The sequence below is a fragment of the Osmerus eperlanus genome, chromosome 4 (assembly GCF_963692335.1).
Source record: "Osmerus eperlanus chromosome 4, fOsmEpe2.1, whole genome shotgun sequence".
Classification (NCBI taxonomy): Eukaryota; Metazoa; Chordata; class Actinopteri; order Osmeriformes; family Osmeridae; genus Osmerus; species Osmerus eperlanus.
The window spans coordinates 4,322,650-4,340,038 of record NC_085021.1 but is presented as its reverse complement, the minus strand read 5'-3'; the positions used below and the strand labels follow the sequence as shown (position 1 = coordinate 4,340,038).

Here is a 17,389-nt window from a genome sequence, read left to right as displayed (position 1 = left end):
AACGTAGTAATAGCTATTTAATAGATTTAAAGAAAACAAGCCTTTATGCAATGTTCTGGTTCCTTAAATCCTTTCTGAAATAACCCACAGCTGGTAAAATAAATTCATCTTTTATGTATACAAAAAAACTAAGGTTTGGACAACATCCAGACAGTGGAACACTTCACACAAAGTAATTCCTTGTGTGAGTAACTGGGTGAGTCACACTCCTCAGATGTCTTCTGTCAACATATTTTCTTGTCTCCCTTCTCTCGTTTTCTCTCCCTCATTTTTATTATCTGTGTGTATATGGAAGGGGCACGTATTTCAGTCATCGTGGGAGTTTGGGGTGTTTTTGTATGTTTGGGTGGAGGCTGGGGTGTTTCCTTCTGTGAATCTTAGCATGTTCATGCCTGTCTGTCAGTATTAAGGTGTACACACCCACACACACACCCACACAGACCGTGCTAAAGGCTTTTTACCCATGCATGTCTTTGTTAACTTGACAATACTGTAGGTGCTGGCAACTCCACACACACAGACTATTTGCATAGATAAAAACATTATTCTGTATTTAGATTACTTTTATTTACACTACTCACACACTTTGGGGAAAACATACGTTACATGAGCAGAAAGTAACGGAACTTTGAACCAAAGAAAGAAAATCGGGAAAATGAAACTGTCATCATGACAGCAAGGAAAGTTAGAGTGGAGTGAGAGAGGTGAAGGTGAGGATGTAGAACGGTTGACCCATCAATGGTAAGGAGAGAGGGGGACACAGTGACCCAAACGGAGAGACAGGGCAAGGATACAAATGGAAAAGGAGACAAAGAGATTTACTCAGATTGGCTAAGTTCTTCAGTTCATCAGACATTTATTTTCTCAGGCCTCTCTTGGTCCTCTTGGAGCTGTTGACAGGAGACCCGTGTCAGAGACCAGATTTAGATTCAGACTTTGACCTTGTCTAGATTTAGAGGTTTAGGTTTAAACCCCTAGCAAAAGACAATCTGCATAGACATGTTTCTGAGACATATGTAATCAGGAAACCACCTCTACAATATTATCACCATCCATTATCAATATGTCTGAAAAGGCTGAGTTTGTGTCTATGGTCAATGCATTTCAGGAAAGACAGCAGGTATTAAAAAAAACACATTTAGTTTAACATTTTGAAGCCATGCATGCACCCACACAGGCACATGTGGTTTAATCTGTGTTGGCGTATGACAGCTGCAACAGATGATCTTCCAATGTAGGCAGCTATCCCACCATCATACTGAGTTTGTGCACATCTGTACACCTTGTGGGCTGCAGTCCTCAAGTGAGCCACTCTTTTCATTTACAATGAATGTCCGTGTGTTTCTGTGTGGTGATAAACTCGCCAACTGACTCACCCACAGGGGGACTGGGGACCGCACCCACAATGCTATAAGTGTGACCTGATAAATACTTGGCTTAGAATTACTTTCCCAATATAAGATTCATTGAAAGACAACTGGTTGAGTCACAATTATCAAGGCCTTTGCGCCTGTTTCCAAGCGTTAATTGTTCGCAAAGACTGACTCAACCGATGCGGGGTATTTACAAACAGGGCGCACTTAGGTAAAATCGCAGATTGCCTGCCACATGAGCGAGAACAGGCAAGTTGCGCTTTCAATATGCATTTGTGGGAGGGTTATAGGGAAAGTGGGAGGGTCATGGGGAAAGTGGGAGTTCCACCCAAAAAGGTGGGAAGGTGCGCGTAAAGTAATTATATATTCAGTGGTATTTACAAAGACTGCCAGTAAGTGCGTGCCTCTATTCTGCGGGGGAAATTCTCCGCCTCTTAAAAGCAGGTGTAAACCAGGAGTGTGTTTTCCTGTGTGTACAAATGCACCTTATTCAATGGCATCAGTGATCCGAGCAAGGCGAAGACATAGGCCAATTTTTTTTTTTCAAGGTTGGGGATGTTCTTCATGTTCGTATGCTTCATGTTTTGGTTACCTGCAATGTTTTGGGGGCTATCTCGTTGTTTATGACCATTGACATATGCACTTTTGTAAGGCTTCTCTCTTGGAAGTGGCTTTGGATAAAAGTGTCTGCTAAATGATTACATGTAAATGTAAATGATCTGCCCTGTTATATGTTCAGGTTTGCTGTTACTTCATGCACGTCGCTAAATTTAAGCTTGCGCTTTCTTTTTCCCGTAGGAATATCCATGACAGATACATGCGGGCCCAGTGTTTCCTCTTTTAGAGGCGCGCTAATTATGCTAATGGAGTATGCACCCCAAATACTGAAGTTCCTGTCTCTGCCCACAACACAAGTCTTTCCAGTCAACAAAACCTTCCCTGGGAGTGGAAGAGTTTCATTCCCTTTGGATGAGCATCTGCGCTTGTGCGTGTGCGCACTTCAGGCGTTTCTTTGTATAGCACAATTTTGTGCGTGTGCACCAGTTTGTGTGTGTGTGTGTCATTGTGTGCCTGTGTGGGTGTTAGAGCTGGAGAGTGAGATGCAGAAAAAATATACAAGGGGAGAATTCAATGCATTCACCTTTTCTGGTGGTCACTCACACGGTTCCTAAGCACATTAATCTGGAACACGAGAGGAGATTTAGAACCACATGGACTACAGTATGTATTTTATTACATCTTACAGTACTTAACTAAATAATTTATTGCAAGACACTAAATAATTTATTGCAAGACACTATGCTATATCTACCATTACAATGAAAATACTATCTAAAGATAAAACACAGTACTTCTTATGCATTTTGGCACTATAATCATCATGTCTTTACAGATTCAGTATTGAGTTAACTCTGAGTTAAACCCTTATTATGTTTACATTGTATTATGTGCTCACCTCATATTTCTGCCGAGTGAACTGGTACTGGAGCTCAAACTTCTCAGCTTCCAACTGGTGCATCCAATCCCACAGCTCTTTAGCTTTATCCCTGTGCTCACACACACACGCACACACACACATTCTTTGGTTCCATAACCATTCTAGGGTACCTTGTGTTTATGGGGTCCTGTGCATTCTAACTTTCTAGAAAGCTGGGACTTAACGGTTGGGCTCAATTCACCTGAGCTTGTCCTGGCCGGCATTCTCCACATCCAGTGATTTGCGCCTGTCGTTCAGGATTTTCTTCTTCTTCTCTCTCTCAGTCTGTCTCTTGCCCACGCGTTTCTCTGTCTGAAAGATTAAGTGAACAATGTATTCATATCCAACTACCTACCCCTGTCCCCCCACATCACCCTCCTCTTTGGACAGCCATTCTCTCCATTATACTGCATCCCTGACCTCTTCCACAATCCCTTCTCAGCACCAACCTCCACCTATTCCTCTCCCCCTTCACCCTACCATTTTTCCCCTCTCCCCCTCCTGCTCCCATCTCATCCTGCACCCTTCTTATCTAACACCCTCCCACCCCCCTTCCCCCTCCTTTCCATCCTTCACCTTCTCTTCTCCCCCTCCATCCCTCCCACTTTCCTCTCTCCATCCATCCCTTCCCTCCCACTTCCCTCTCCCCTTCCATTCCTCACACTCAGGCTCTGACCTTCTGCATGTAGCCTCCAAAGTGCAGGCTGGTCAGTGTCTTCTTCTTCTTGGCGTCATCCTCAGCTTTCCTTCTGGACTCCTCTTCCTCCTTCCTTGTCCTCTCATCCTGGGGGGGTTAGGGCTAGGGTTAGCTTTCATTGTTCTATGTGTGTGTCAGTGAAAGGATGTTGTTCTCATATTAGACCAAAGGAGATTGTTTCTTGCCTCGAGACGCTTCTGTCGTTCTTTCTCACGTTCACTGCGGATCCTGTGCTGCTCGGCTCGCTCAGAGCGACGCTTGTCCTGCAGGACAAATCAGGAAGTGGGATTAGTCAGATATTCAAGTTTTTCTATAGATTTATTACTGGTATCGATCATCTTTGATCTTTCAGAGTTTTTGTTAGGGCCATGGGAAAGCAGTAGCAGCATTTTTGTGACAGGGGCGCAGGCCACTGTGATGGCATTTTTTGATATAGTTACTAAGAATGTATTTTTAATAGACTGAGGTTGTGTTTAAACAAATGGATGTTGCAGTTGGTCTTAAGGTATTTATGGTGTTGGGTTATGATGCCTGATTGAGAAGCTAGGGGCACGGAGGTTGGGGGATGTTTGAGTTCTGTGGCCTAAAGGGAGATGGGTCAGTTGATCTAGCAGCCCTGACCTTTTGGCCGAGGAGATTGTGTCCTGTGTCCTGTTTGTGTTTCATTAAGGGTATCTTTACTGTCCTCATTTAGAGAAAGAGTCGTGACATCAAAAGACTTTGGTCACTTGACCTGGGGGGTTATATTGTCTTAACTGTCACTGAGCAGTGCTGACCAATCACAGAGTTCAGAAAAACCATTTGATCTAAAGTTTATATAAGGCAGGGTTTTAGGGTTGTTCTGGATCACTCTGGCGAACGACCTGTGGCTAGCACCTCCTTCGTTATGACTGATCACAAAGTACTTTGTTAAATCATGATCTGTATAAGCAAAATAAATTTATTGTAACCGCCATCTCTTGACTATTCAAATCTACACAGTGCCGCTTGAATTTCTACCATTACAGCCACTCACAATCCTGTCCTTCAGGTTGACAAGCTCCTCCTCTTCCTTCTTCCTGCTCTCAAAGTGGACCTCAATCAGAGTCTGCAGTTCATTCAGGTCCTTCTCCATTCTCTTTCGATGGATGTCCTTGACAGGGAGGGATGAAAAGGGGTAGAAAATTGAGAAATAAAGACAATTTGAATATGCCATGTGTATATTAATGTACATCTTAAGGATGCATATCATAAATCATTTGTACTTCTCTTTGATTAACATGATTCTATATACATGAAAAATAGGTCTACAAATGAGCATCATAACTTGTCTGCATGCTACGGTTTACAGTGGGATGCCCAAAGGCAAGGCAGCTTCAGACATCACAGTCACACACAACCCGTTCTTTTTTGTGATCAATTATTTATTGTTTGTATGACAAATGCTGACAAGGCAAACATGGCAAAGTGTGATACAACTATTTTCTATGTATTTTTTTCTTCGTAAACATTTCTAACAGAATCTAAAAAGGGATTTTAAGGAGGTTTTTAGGAAATATTGCCAGGTCAACATACTGTAGGAACCCTTTGTGAACCTTCTTGAACCTTCCAACAAATCTACTGTAGGGTTTAATTGTATACAGTGCTTAATCCCCAGTGGCAACTCTTGTACTCACATCAAAATCTACTTTCTCTCCATCTGGGATCTTGGGAGGGATGAGGTTCGGCATCATAAAAGGCCTTGAAGGAGGGAAGGAAAAAAGGTGAACCGTGAGATAAAAAGGTGAGAAAACATAGGAAAAGAAGAAGAAAATTGTAGTGAGAAAATGATAGAAAGAACTCTCTCTAACAAAACCTCTAGTTTTGAGTGTATTCTGAGTGTACGTGTGGCAATGGGGTGAGAACTCACTTGAATTTAGGTTTGGCCTCCTCTATAGACAAAATAACAGGGAAGGACAAACAGAAAAGAGAGTTATCTTTAAGCATAACTGTCAGACAGACAAGCTCAAACTGATGGTTGTCATGCTTCAAATACAATAACACGGGTAGAAGTGAGAATGACTGACACACACTATCAGGGTGTGTCAGGTTACAAGACATAAAGGGGTAACATTCCTGCCATAAACAGGTTGTGTACAAGGGGATACTATCTCGTCATCCTTCGTTACTTAATTTCTTACCTCCTTCCTCCTCTCCTGCCTCTGCAAACAGAAGAGAGGGTTAAAAGTGTGTGTGTGGGTTTGCAAGAAGGTATGGTATTCTAGATATATCTGTATGACAACACATGGTGCACACACACAAATACATACACACGAAAAACACATCCTCTTTCAGCTTGAGGAATGGCATTTAAAAAAAATAAGATTGAGGGGACTAACTAATAATAAATTCAAGGAATCTTCCCCTAGTTATTTCACACAGAGATACATGTGTTAAGGATGTGTGTCACCCTTGAATGTGATTTGTTTTGTTTTTCCGTAACTGTGGCAGTTACCCCCTTGAGGACATTTGTCTGACAGACCGTTGAGCTCTGTAGAGTGGGGTGTGGTGAATGAGGAATGGAGACATTACACTGGGTGTGTCTGCAGACAGACAGAAACACACAGTGTGTGTGCCCCTGCGTAACTCAATAAAAGTTCTGAACTGCACTTCTCATTGTAATCACCATCCAGCCATGCAAACCAAATGAAGCATAGCGCAAGTTCAGTCAGGCAAGACCACTCCCTGCACTCACGCATCTTTGCCCGAGTGCAGGGAAAAGTAGGGAAACATTTGACAATGTTTCACTACTAACTCCCCCCACTAAGAACGCTCTTCTTTCCCTCTTTCCTATGTTGGGCTGTCATATGGTTCAGGCTGTCGAAGAATCACATGATCGTGCCTTTAAATAAGATTCTCTCCCCGTGTAGTTTGTCCAGGCTATCAAGTGAGCGACCCTCCACCTCCCCGTCGCCACCCGGTTCTTGTCTCTGTCTTCGACTCGTTGGTCGTCGGCTGCCGCCACCACCACCAGTGTCTGGACTCCGTGGGGGATTCTTCTCGGATCTTGGGCAGGCGCCCTGTGATCTATTGTTCCCCATGGGGTCTAAGCTCCAAACATTGTAGTACGATTATCATTCGGTAATAAACATCACTTTACTCATACCAGGTCTCTCCTGATTGAAATAGCTAGTTTCTGGTGTAGATGGCTTTTTAGAATTTTTTGGTTAAGACATCGCAGATCTTCTTGTGCACTGTCTTTTAACGCATGTGAAATGTTGAGATTTACGTTTTGTCCATTTAGCAGATGCTTTTCATTCAAAGCAGCATGTGTAAATTGAAATTACATCACAAAATCTACATTTTGTGGGTGCAGTCAGTTACGTGACAGCAGGATGTCAATGGTCTCAAATACAACATTCAGAAAAAGCCACCAGAAGTATTGTACTGCTAAGTGCAGCTCTGGGTGTCCTTAGGCCAACTGAAAGGTAGTTAGTCCATGCAGATCTTGATGTGTCTTGAGGTGTCTCTTCCAACCTCATCAGAAGGACTGGGATTTATCTAGATCATTCCATCACTGTGGAGCACATACAAAGAAGCACAGTATGGTAGATGTGCGACCCTTCTTTAGCACTGCAAAGCGAACAAGTTGGGGTGCACGGCTGGATGATGCCCTGGATGATGCCCATTTTCTGGTGGGCAAAGAGAAAATTGTTGTGGGAATACAGCATACACCTGTGAAACACCTAGGCAGACATTTTAGAACCGAAGATGCACCAGGTTAGCTTCTGAGGCACCGGGATACCGTCTAACGCTATTGTCTAACAAAATGAAATGAAAATAATTTGATATCTTGCTTACATAATTGATCCGGTAGTCAGTGAGACGGGCTCCATCATGTGGGTGGAATAATTGCATAATTTAGTAATCTGGCTGGTCTATTTAACCAATCAGGAGCCTGGCGGTACACATAGGGCTTGAGATAAAAGAAGTGAGAAGCTATGCAGAGATTAGACAACCTAACTTCACGAGACTGAGAGGAAAGTTCACCAACGCGGATTTAAAAACATAAAAAACTCATATGTACTGTACGCACAATACATTTCCTATGCTGTAAAACTTCTATCCACGTGAAACTTATATTATCAATAATGCAAAACCATCAATAATTGTGTATCATGTCTTAACTGAATAGAAAAAAACTGATTAGATATATCTAAATAATCTGCCTGAATAATGAATACACTTCAAATTAAACAAAAAGGACGTATTAATCATTGTCATGTCCCATAGGTACTATTTCTGACGCATCCATGGGAGAAGACGGAGATATACATTTCAATATTGTTTTAAATTTGTTTTATGTAAACTATGCTATGCACAATCCATGACATCCAAAGATAGCCAACTGCTCACATCTCATTGACCACAATGGGATTTTAATAAAGATTGTTTGCCATGGGCATTCACTTAACCCTTGTGTTATCTTCGGGTCATTCTGACCCAACAGTCATTGTGACCCACCGTCGTATTGCGACAACTTTACCGCATACAAGAACAAAGTGAAGCATTTTCTTTTAACCGTTGGGCTGTCTCAGACCCCCCACATTGCGAAGGTTAAAAGAAAATTATTTTAATTTGTTTTTGTATTGGGTAAAATTGGGTAAACACAAAGATGGTTCGTTATGAACCTTTGGGTCATGTGACCCGAAGGCAGCACAAGGGTTAATAAGTAATAAAATTTTGGCTAAACATCTCTATTTTCCTGTTCTGTGGGTGCAATACCCTGGCCGTTTGCCACTGCCTCATCTCGCTCTCCATCACTTGCCTACAGCCCTGCAGTCTTCATTGTAATGTCTGAGTGGCACTGAGTGTCATTCATTACGCATGGCAATATTGTGCAGAACACAACATTCCACAAAGGAAGCACTGGATTTTTGATAGCTGCATTGTAGTGTGCCCCCTCCCCAATATTCTTTCTATTGCTCACAACGTTGACAGCATTGAATCAATGTGAATTGTCTCTGAGAGGAAAGGACTGTGTACAGTATGCTGTGATGAACTAGGTCAGGGGTCGGCAACCCAAAATGTTGAAAGAGCCATATTGGACCAAAAAAACAAAAAACAAATCTGTCTGGAGCCGCAAAAAATTAAAAGCCTTATATATGCCTTATAATGAAGGCAACACATGCTGTAAGTGTCTATAGACCAATTATTTGTTTGTAAACATTCGGGATGCGCGCGCAATGTGCCTGCAGAAAACCGGGAAAGGATAGCCTTTATAATGGTTAGAGAAGTACACGTATTATACCAATAGTACGATTTAAAAAGACCAAAAAGGTCGAGAAGGACAGCCTTTAAGAGAAAAGTCGATTCCCCATTGATCTGTTACATCAGAATTTTGATTTGGGTTACGAAAGTCTTGAAATTTGAGTGAGAATGTCGCCCGGTAGACCGCATCTTATGCGGCAGCTATGTCTTCACGTCACAAAGTTCATAATTTTACAGTTTTACAGTCAATTATACACCTTAAAAGTCAAGCAGGGCAGCTTTAAAGAGATATGGGAATTCTGCTTTTAGCCAGCTGGTCCGATTATTTTTGTGATTTGTGTAAAACTGGCAATCTGAGTGAGACTGCGTCCCCGTTACACTGTTTTGACGTTGTTAGCCTCAGTCAGACTCGGGTCGCTCACTGGCAGTGTGCACAATGTTGTATTTCACTCCATTCTCCACTATAAACGTCAGGGAGGACTGCCTTTTGTAGATACAAGCCTGCTGAAGATAGCCAGCATCTCGGATTTCTTTATCCGAGCCTGTTTCATTCATCATTTGCCTGAGAAAGCGACCTTCGTTAGCCAGGCTAGTTTTGCCCGAGCCAGCCTAGTTTTGCCAGTTCACTCCATTCTACAGTAAAAACGTCAGGGAGGACTACCTTTTGTAGATACGAGCCTGCTGAAGATAGCCAACATATCGGATTTCTTTAACCGAGCCTGTTTCATTCGTCATTTGCCTGAGAAAGTGACCTCCGTTAGCCAGGCTAGTTTTGCCCTATCACTCGGTCAGGATATTTAAGGTATCGGGGGTCAAGTGACTTTTGTGCATGGACAAATGAAACGTAAATGTATTTGTTCAAAGGACAAGTGCCTCAAAAAGTTAATGTCAAGCTCTGAAATCCAGTGGCCAGAGATATATGATGACCTGATCCAAGTGTATACCTGGGAGAAGTCTGTCCTTTGCAGCCGACATGCGCAGTTGAGCATTCTTGACAGTGGTGTGACGTAGGGTGATAATTGGTCTATATTAGCTATATTACTATCAAAATGATAAGTAGGCTACAAATACATAATGAGCATTCATGCAATCGCACTTTTTCTCTCACTCCCAACTGGGTACTCGGCTGCAAATGTAGCATGCCTTCCCTGGAAATGTCTGTTACTCTTTTTGTTATTTGACAACTCCTCATTACAAAGCAAACATGCAGGCAATCCTTCCGCATTGGCAATGAAAGCAAATGATTCGGTCCAAAAACTGTTGAATCCTCTGTTCTCCTCAGCTATCTTTCTCCTTTTCCCTTTGGGATCCATGGCCCATGACACACCCGCCAGTTTGTTTGCAACAGCCACCTGTCTGGCATTACGCCAAGCTGAAAGAAACGTGTGTCGCAGGCTATGACGTAAATCTTCGCTGACAGAAATGTTGAAATAAAATATTTATTATACACATACACATTTTGCTGTAAAAATGTGTATAATAAATATTTTTCAACATTTCTGTTTTAATAATTAAAACAAAAAATATGTTCACACCATCTTTTTCCATTTTCATATTTTTGAAAAAGCTCCAGGGAGACACTAGGGCGGCGCTAAAGAGCCGCATGCGGCTCTAGAGCCGCGGGTTGCCGACCCCTGAACTACGTTATTAATGGATATTCCCTGTCTCACATTAGTGACCCGTCCAGAGCTTTGCTCTGGAAGACATTAAGTACCGAATTATTTTTAAAATAAAGAATCCTAAAATGAGGTTAATAGCATACAGTAGGCATGAGTGCACATTTACACAGTGGAACTGTCATGCCAAAAATGGCCGGGTGCCAAAAACTGTCCGGAACTACATTATGACGTCAGGCCGGACAGTTTTTGGCACCTGGACAGTTTTTGGCATGACAGAACCATTACGTGGCTTCAATTAAATAAATAAAGTTAACTCCTGAGAACCAGTCAAAGTGTCTATGTTTCTTTCAGAAAGAGTTTGTTCAGACAATTTAGGATGCTCCGCAGGCCTTGATACTCACATACTTCACTGCTCTACTGTTATGAATTACCCAAAGTACTGTATTCGTGTGTCAATGATTGTACAAATGTGTGTGTGCTTGGACTCTGGTTGACAAGAGGACAGATAATAGGTAGACAGCCTACCAACACTGCTCCGGGGTCTTGAGTGAGCTACCGTGCTCTGGAAGTTCAAGTGCTTGCATGATAAGGTCTGTGTGTGGGTTTGGGTGTGGCATACAGGAAGAAAGCTGTGTTCAATGCCAATGTGAATTTTAAGGCTAATGTAAGGGCTTTGCATTTAACATCTTAAAGCAATGACACAGCAAATGAGAACAGGCTAGCAAAAGCCTTTAGCGCTACCTTCCTCTGCCTCCTCCTCTTGCACCTCCTCCTGCTCCTCTTCCTGTTCCACCTCCAGCATCTCCTCCCCTTCCTCCGCTGGGCAAGGCAAGTAAAGGCTCACTGTTAGTAGGATCAGCTAACCGCCAGCAGCACCAGCAAACACATACTAAAACACACACACAATCCATGACATCCAAAGATAGCCAACTGCTCACATCTCATTGACCACAATGGGATTTTAAAAGATTGTTTGACTTGGATAAGTAACAAATGATTAATTGCAGCATTCCTCTCAAGTTAAACTGGTGAAATGCAATGTACATTTCACCAATAGCTGTAAGTCATCATTCATCAGCACATATTATAACTTCTATGCATACAGAACAATATCTTGATTTGATCAATAGTTGTGGATCATAATTTTTCTGTATTGATTCAAATGACATTTGTTCAATTAAAAGCAGATGATGTGACGTACATAGAAAGAGATGAAGGAATACATCTGTTATATGCACACACACACACTTAAAGATCTTGGACTTATTACACACTAATCAATGTTGTCACAGTTTTCACCATTCCAAGACTCTAACTGAATAGCATTCTCATGAATGTTGACTTTTCTAGTCAAGTAAAAGGATGACTTGTACTGGATGCAGAGGGGTACATGTAATTACATAGCAAATGGAGCAGGGTCATACCTTCTGCCACTTCCTCTGAGAAACACACATGCAGGGAAAGGAAAACAGTAAAAGTATGATTTGTTTGTTTTTATCACAAGACACACACTCCACCAGCAAATAATCAACTGACTTAATGTATAGTCAATGACTATATCCAAATACACACATTTACACAATCTTTCAACTCATTCATGTTGATAGGCCAGGCATTATCAGTCACAGTCTTTCTTCATCAAATGTACAGAATGACAAGGTCATCTGGTTTGTCAAAATATTTAACAACTTTTTTTTTTTTAACTTTGTTAAACTTACCCCATGCAGTCACAAACACAGATCCACAAACACATATTCTTACCTTCCTGCACCCTGTGGGAAAAGACAAATTGAATACCTTTATTCCAAATAGCTAATTTCTATTAGGTTAAGTATACACAACGCAAACTTTACACTAGTAAAACTGTATGTTTCATATAAAGTATTGCAATAACCAGAAGCCAGATCACGTTTCAGTGAAAGACACTCTCGATTGGTAGCCTCTCACATTCCTAACAGTTAATTCACTCAAGACCTATAGCTCTTATGTGACCTTGTAGCAGGGTGCATATTGAAGGTTTAATGTGGGACTTACTGGTACTCCTCCACTTCCTCGTTGTCAGACATGTTGGTATTTGTAGTTCTACTGCAAACCTAAGCACAGAGACAAATTCATTTTTCTCTGATTCTAACACCAACAAGGGTTTGTAAAACCATTACAGGATTGAAATGTTCTCAGTTTCATCACTAAAGCAACTATGCTTTAAACCAGGGTTCTCAAAGTTTCTCATTAGTGGTTATATCCACAATACCAACAAAAGAACCATATGGAGTTCTAAATAGAACCTTCTTGGATTACAATACGAAATAGAAACTTTCGTCAATTTGACTTCATTCTGTAATACCAACATAAATGCATGCTCCATGGTATTCCAGTTCATATAAAATATAAGTAAGACTTACCTGAGCGAGACAAAAAGATGGAGAGATCCCTTTTGACACCAGCGGAAAAGAACACCAGTCTGTTAGAAGTCCTCAGCTGTGCTAGTGGCCAACAGATATGTGACCAAATATAGATTGGAGGAGAGAGATGGAGTGAGAAAGAAAGATCCACAGAGAATGGTTTTGTGGAAGAGAGGCTTCATGGGACACATTGTGTTTATTAATAACTTCTGAGATAGCATGCAGACACCCTTATCATCACTTCCAAAAAAGGATAATTCTGTTGTTGGGGACAAACTGGTGCCACACACACACCTAGAATTTAAAATACGCACACAATCTACTCACACGCAACCTGAAAACACACACACACAGTGGCAGGCTGCCATTGAAAAAACACATGCATTCCACTCTTATCACCCCCCTCTTGAGCAACTGTTTTTAGAGTAGAGTAGAGGTGTCTGTCCTTTTCCATCTTTTGTCAGGAGTCAGAACAGTGCCTAAGCAAGGACAGAAGAACTAAGCAAGGTTTTTGGAAAAATACAACCCGATATTTCATTATCTAGAATTAGTGAAAAAATAGACTTTCAATGGAGCTTTGTAGGTATATAACACTTTATTTGCAAGACAGTGTGTCAGGCAGTACTGTGCCCTGAGAGACAGTGTATTGAGCAGTACTCTGCTCTAGTAGGGACACAAAGGCATGTATTTATCAGATGTGGGTCAAAACACAGACACACACACCTTATTCACTGAATTAAAATCCCAGTATTGCCGGTTCAGTTCAGGAATGGACATTTATCAAATGCAGCGCCATCACCACTGCAAAGTGCTTTAAGAATCACCCTAAGGTCAAAATGACTTAAAAGGAGACTCCAAAGTTTCCTTAGAGAATTAAGCACACTTTAGCACAGAGCATCACAGAGCTTTTCCCCCACACACTTTTCTCCTCTGATCATGTACTTCTCAATCTTTTTTATATTTTCTTGTTTTTCCACTACTATGCACACAGGGGTTGTAAAACAAAGCATAGACAGAAAAAAAGAAATCAATTAAAGTAACATTCAGTCCTGCCATCTTTCATTCTGTACTCTCGGTTCTCTGTGAAAAGGGGGAAAATAGCATTAACAGAAAAAGAAAAGGTAGACAGTGGTCTTAATGACAAGTATTTCCCCACAATAAATGTTAAGCAATGATAACTTGGACAGGGATCAGGGTTGGGGGGGAGTTCTTCACTTGTAAACCTTGCTGTTGGTGGTTGATTTTGGGGAGACCTCCCCTCGTCTCTCAAACAGATTTCTCTTACTGACGATGTCCACATGCCTCAGGTCCTAGAGAGACAGAGAGATGTGGAGTGGAATTGATTTTAAAATGACCACACATGCAAGTAATGAATATACACATGCACAGAAAAACACACCACTTCAAAATCCACACACACCTCAAGCCCTTAACCCCCACATCACAGACAACCACCTCTAACCCACTCCACACTACAAAATGCATCTGGTAAGCATGACTCACAGGGAATCTGGCTGGTTGACAATTTGTAAAAATAAAAAAACATTAGAAATTGTTTTTAGGATGAGCACAAGAGCAAGATGATGTGGAGGTTCAACAAAGAGTTTTGAGAATTTCAACTGTGATCTAAAAAATGTACCAAAGCGACTGAGAAAACATAATGATGTAAATGGAAGCCAGGATATCAACTGGATCCGGCGGTTACAGCTTTATCCTCCCTGCAAGAGATTACCCTCAGATGAATGGATTATTCCTGGTGAGAGCCACCAATGATTGTATTGTGTCAGGATGTCATAGTTTGTACAAGGTGGGTCATGTTAATGTATTACCTAAGTTCCTGCCTGTGCCTATGCCTCTGGTCAAGATTTTCAAAAACTACAAAGAGTGTGTGTGTGTAAGAGAGAGTGGAGTGATCAGGCGCCGTATCCATAAAATATCTTAAGGCTAAAAGTAGCTAACTTGCCAATTTAGGAGAAACACAAACAAATTATGAGTATGTCAGTCCTAATTTTAGGACTCCTAATTTTTTACAAAGCGTTTAACACTTCACTACATCGGTGAAAGGAGGCCAGAAGTCAAAGGAATTTACGTTAAGGATGACGATAGATTCATCCTAGAAGTTGAGCAACATTAGTTGTATGATACAACAAATCCACAAATAGCCCACACAAATTTGTATCTCGCGGACTTGCCAATACAGCTGACAAGTGAAGGTCCGCTTTTCCTGCTCAGACCAAAAGGGAGAGCAATAGCTTTTGGTGAATTATGTGTTGTGGACACTATTCAGAATGTATAGAAATTAGCTAAATGGGGCCACTCAGATATTTGTGAGAGTTAGTTTGTGACATTTGAGGTAGTAGGGTTAACATTATTCTGAGTTCAATCCACAACTCTGGGTTGACTGATTGAGCTGTCAGACAGTGGTCTTAATGACAAGACTTTCCCCCAAATAAATGTTAAGCAATGATAACTTGGACAGGTATCAGCATTGGGGGGGGGGGGGGGGGTTCTTCACTTGTAAACCTTGCTGTTAGTGGTTGGTTTTGGGGACACTCCATTCAGAATGTATAGAAATGAGCTAAATGGGGCCACTCAGATATTTGTGAGAGTTAGTTTGTGACATTTGGGGTATTTTAGAAAGCAGGGTTAACATTATGCTGAGTTCAAACCACAACTCTGGGTTGACTGATTGAGCTGTCAAACTCGAGTTGATGGTTTCAGAACCGGAGGTAGAAATTAGTTTAGTCAACTTTGAGTGTGATTAACTCTGAGTAAAGCTTGCGCCTGAGGATATAAAAAGCCCTTATCATTGGAACACAGATAACACTATTCATCATGGCAACAGGGAAAAAAAGACTTGAAGACTTTCTCCCCAGACAAACTGTAAATATTAATGACTGCTTATGTCAAATATGAACAGCTATTTAATATTTAAAAAGTAATAGCAGTAGCAAAAGAACGTGAGTTGGCCGTGGCAGAAAATTGTTACAGAGTCAATGCATAATTTGGGGAAAAAAACAGGGTTTTATCTTGTGTTCCACTTAAATATTTGTATGTTCTCACACAAGTGCAACGCAACAGGCATCAAACGTACTTGGTAGCAACTGAAGATTAAATAAAAATATATACTTTAAACCGGTAAGATATAATTGCAATACAAGCAATTGTGATGTTGTTGAAATTCATTAAACAGCATTCAGTGACTACATTTTCTGAGCAAAAATACTGCCAGTATTTAATTTTGTCCATTTGAAAGCAAATGATTTTGTATACATACAACTCTCAAAATGTGTGCTAACTGAACATATTCTAATTTGACATCTGTTAGAGCCAACAGAGAAAAGGCAGAGGCCCAGAGAACAGGTGGGGGAGTCCACCACCCCCACCACCATCAGAGGCTGAAGAGTTTGCCTACTGTCCAGCATTTTCACTTACAGAGAATAAAAAACACATCATAAAATGAAAGGCATGTTGTCTTTATACGACAAAGGGGAAGTGATGGTTCAATTATACATTATTATAGCATATTGTATCTCTGACTGCTCTCCCATCTCGTTCCGTGTTTGTGTTCCAAATTGAGAACATGTCCACACTGTGTCATAGCTGAATTATTCTGCAGAAAAATGTTGAAGCTCAAATATATATTAATTAGGGAATGATCCAATCGTGGTCTGATTAACCAGTTTGTCATGGAAAACCTGCTAGCGAGCAGGTTAGGTTCACAGAGTAAGTTACCATGGACACTGACCAAACGTTAGCGTAACCTCTCTTTCTGGAACGAAAAAAACCCGGAGTATGCCTCTTTTCAGGGTTAACCAACTCAAAGTTTTCACTAAAGCCGCTACCAGGCATCCATTTCTGCGGCACCAGTCAATGTCTCTTCGTCATCGTAATCATCATTATCATTCTGTGATGAAAAGCATTCTGTTGGGGGTAACTGCTACTACAACTTGAAATAGGCACCAACCGATATTTACTTTGTATCATATGTATCGAATATGAATAAAACCAAAGTGACGTAGAGGCTACAATCACAAGCGTATAGGCCTAAGCAAAATATGCCTTATCTGTTTGTAGTATGTTTTTATATTTAATATAACATTGAACATGCTATTTTATTAAGTCCACCATTTTTTCTCCTGTAATTTTAACGGACAGTGGGGTTAAATGTTCAATGTATGGACTGTCTACTGCATGTATGCATTGATTCGGCAGCAATTGTCTCCCACGGCAATTATATACGCTGTTACAGCCGTGTTGCTTTTTTCCGGAATAGGCTGTGCTCATGTTGACCATAAACACGTAATAAACCCAGCTAACACATGACGTTGCGGCAACGTTGCCAGTAAGTGCTCAGTTGGTAACCCGCGACGTTACCTTCTGGCAAAGTCGTGGCAACGTCGTAGCAACGTTATAAAGGGAATGTTGCCAGTTGGTCCCATGGACAACGTTGCCACGACGTCGTACCTTGGTCGGCTGGTTACGTTATTTTTAGACCCGTGGACAACGTTGCCGTGACGTCGTACCTTGGTCGGCTGGTCAAGTTATTTTTTGGTCCCCTGGACAACGTTGCCGCGACGTTGTACCTTGGT

The 17,389-nt window shown here is 41.3% G+C and overlaps 2 protein-coding genes and 1 long non-coding RNA gene across 5 annotated transcripts in view; 1 reads left to right on the top strand and 2 right to left on the bottom strand.

Moving 5' to 3' along the window:
* The window catches only part of tnnt2a (troponin T type 2a (cardiac)), a 51,575-nt gene continuing 34,186 nt past the window's right edge, over positions 1–17,389 (bottom strand). Inside the window, exons 1-12 of one of the 3 annotated variants that reach the window (XM_062458253.1) lie at positions 11,820–11,837; positions 11,137–11,214; positions 5,707–5,727; positions 5,436–5,457; positions 5,203–5,266; positions 4,563–4,679; positions 3,733–3,810; positions 3,527–3,634; positions 3,053–3,162; positions 2,830–2,920; positions 2,515–2,555; positions 1–890 (exon numbers count right to left, since the gene is read on the bottom strand). In XM_062458253.1, the coding sequence (XP_062314237.1) occupies positions 857–890; positions 2,515–2,555; positions 2,830–2,920; positions 3,053–3,162; positions 3,527–3,634; positions 3,733–3,810; positions 4,563–4,679; positions 5,203–5,266; positions 5,436–5,457; positions 5,707–5,727; positions 11,137–11,197 (747 nt within the window). In that variant the 5' untranslated portion in view covers positions 11,198–11,214; positions 11,820–11,837 and the 3' untranslated portion in view covers positions 1–856. Of the gene's footprint in view, positions 891–2,514; positions 2,556–2,829; positions 2,921–3,052; positions 3,163–3,526; positions 3,635–3,732; positions 3,811–4,562; positions 4,680–5,202; positions 5,267–5,435; positions 5,458–5,706; positions 5,728–11,136; positions 11,215–11,795; positions 11,838–17,389 lie in introns of those variants that run through there. The other 2 variants (XM_062458252.1, XM_062458254.1) reach the window with 2 other exon arrangements.
* LOC134018353 (uncharacterized) lies at positions 1,864–10,587 on the top strand. The gene is made up of 2 exons (XR_009929928.1): positions 1,864–5,309; positions 6,436–10,587. It is a non-coding gene; the product is annotated as an uncharacterized LOC134018353 (long non-coding RNA).
* The window catches only part of LOC134019520 (uncharacterized), a 38,741-nt gene continuing 34,725 nt past the window's right edge, over positions 13,374–17,389 (bottom strand). Inside the window, exon 11 of the mRNA XM_062460479.1 lies at positions 13,374–14,107. Within this exon, the coding sequence (XP_062316463.1) occupies positions 14,009–14,107 (99 nt within the window). The 3' untranslated portion in view covers positions 13,374–14,008. The remainder of the gene's footprint in view (positions 14,108–17,389) is intronic.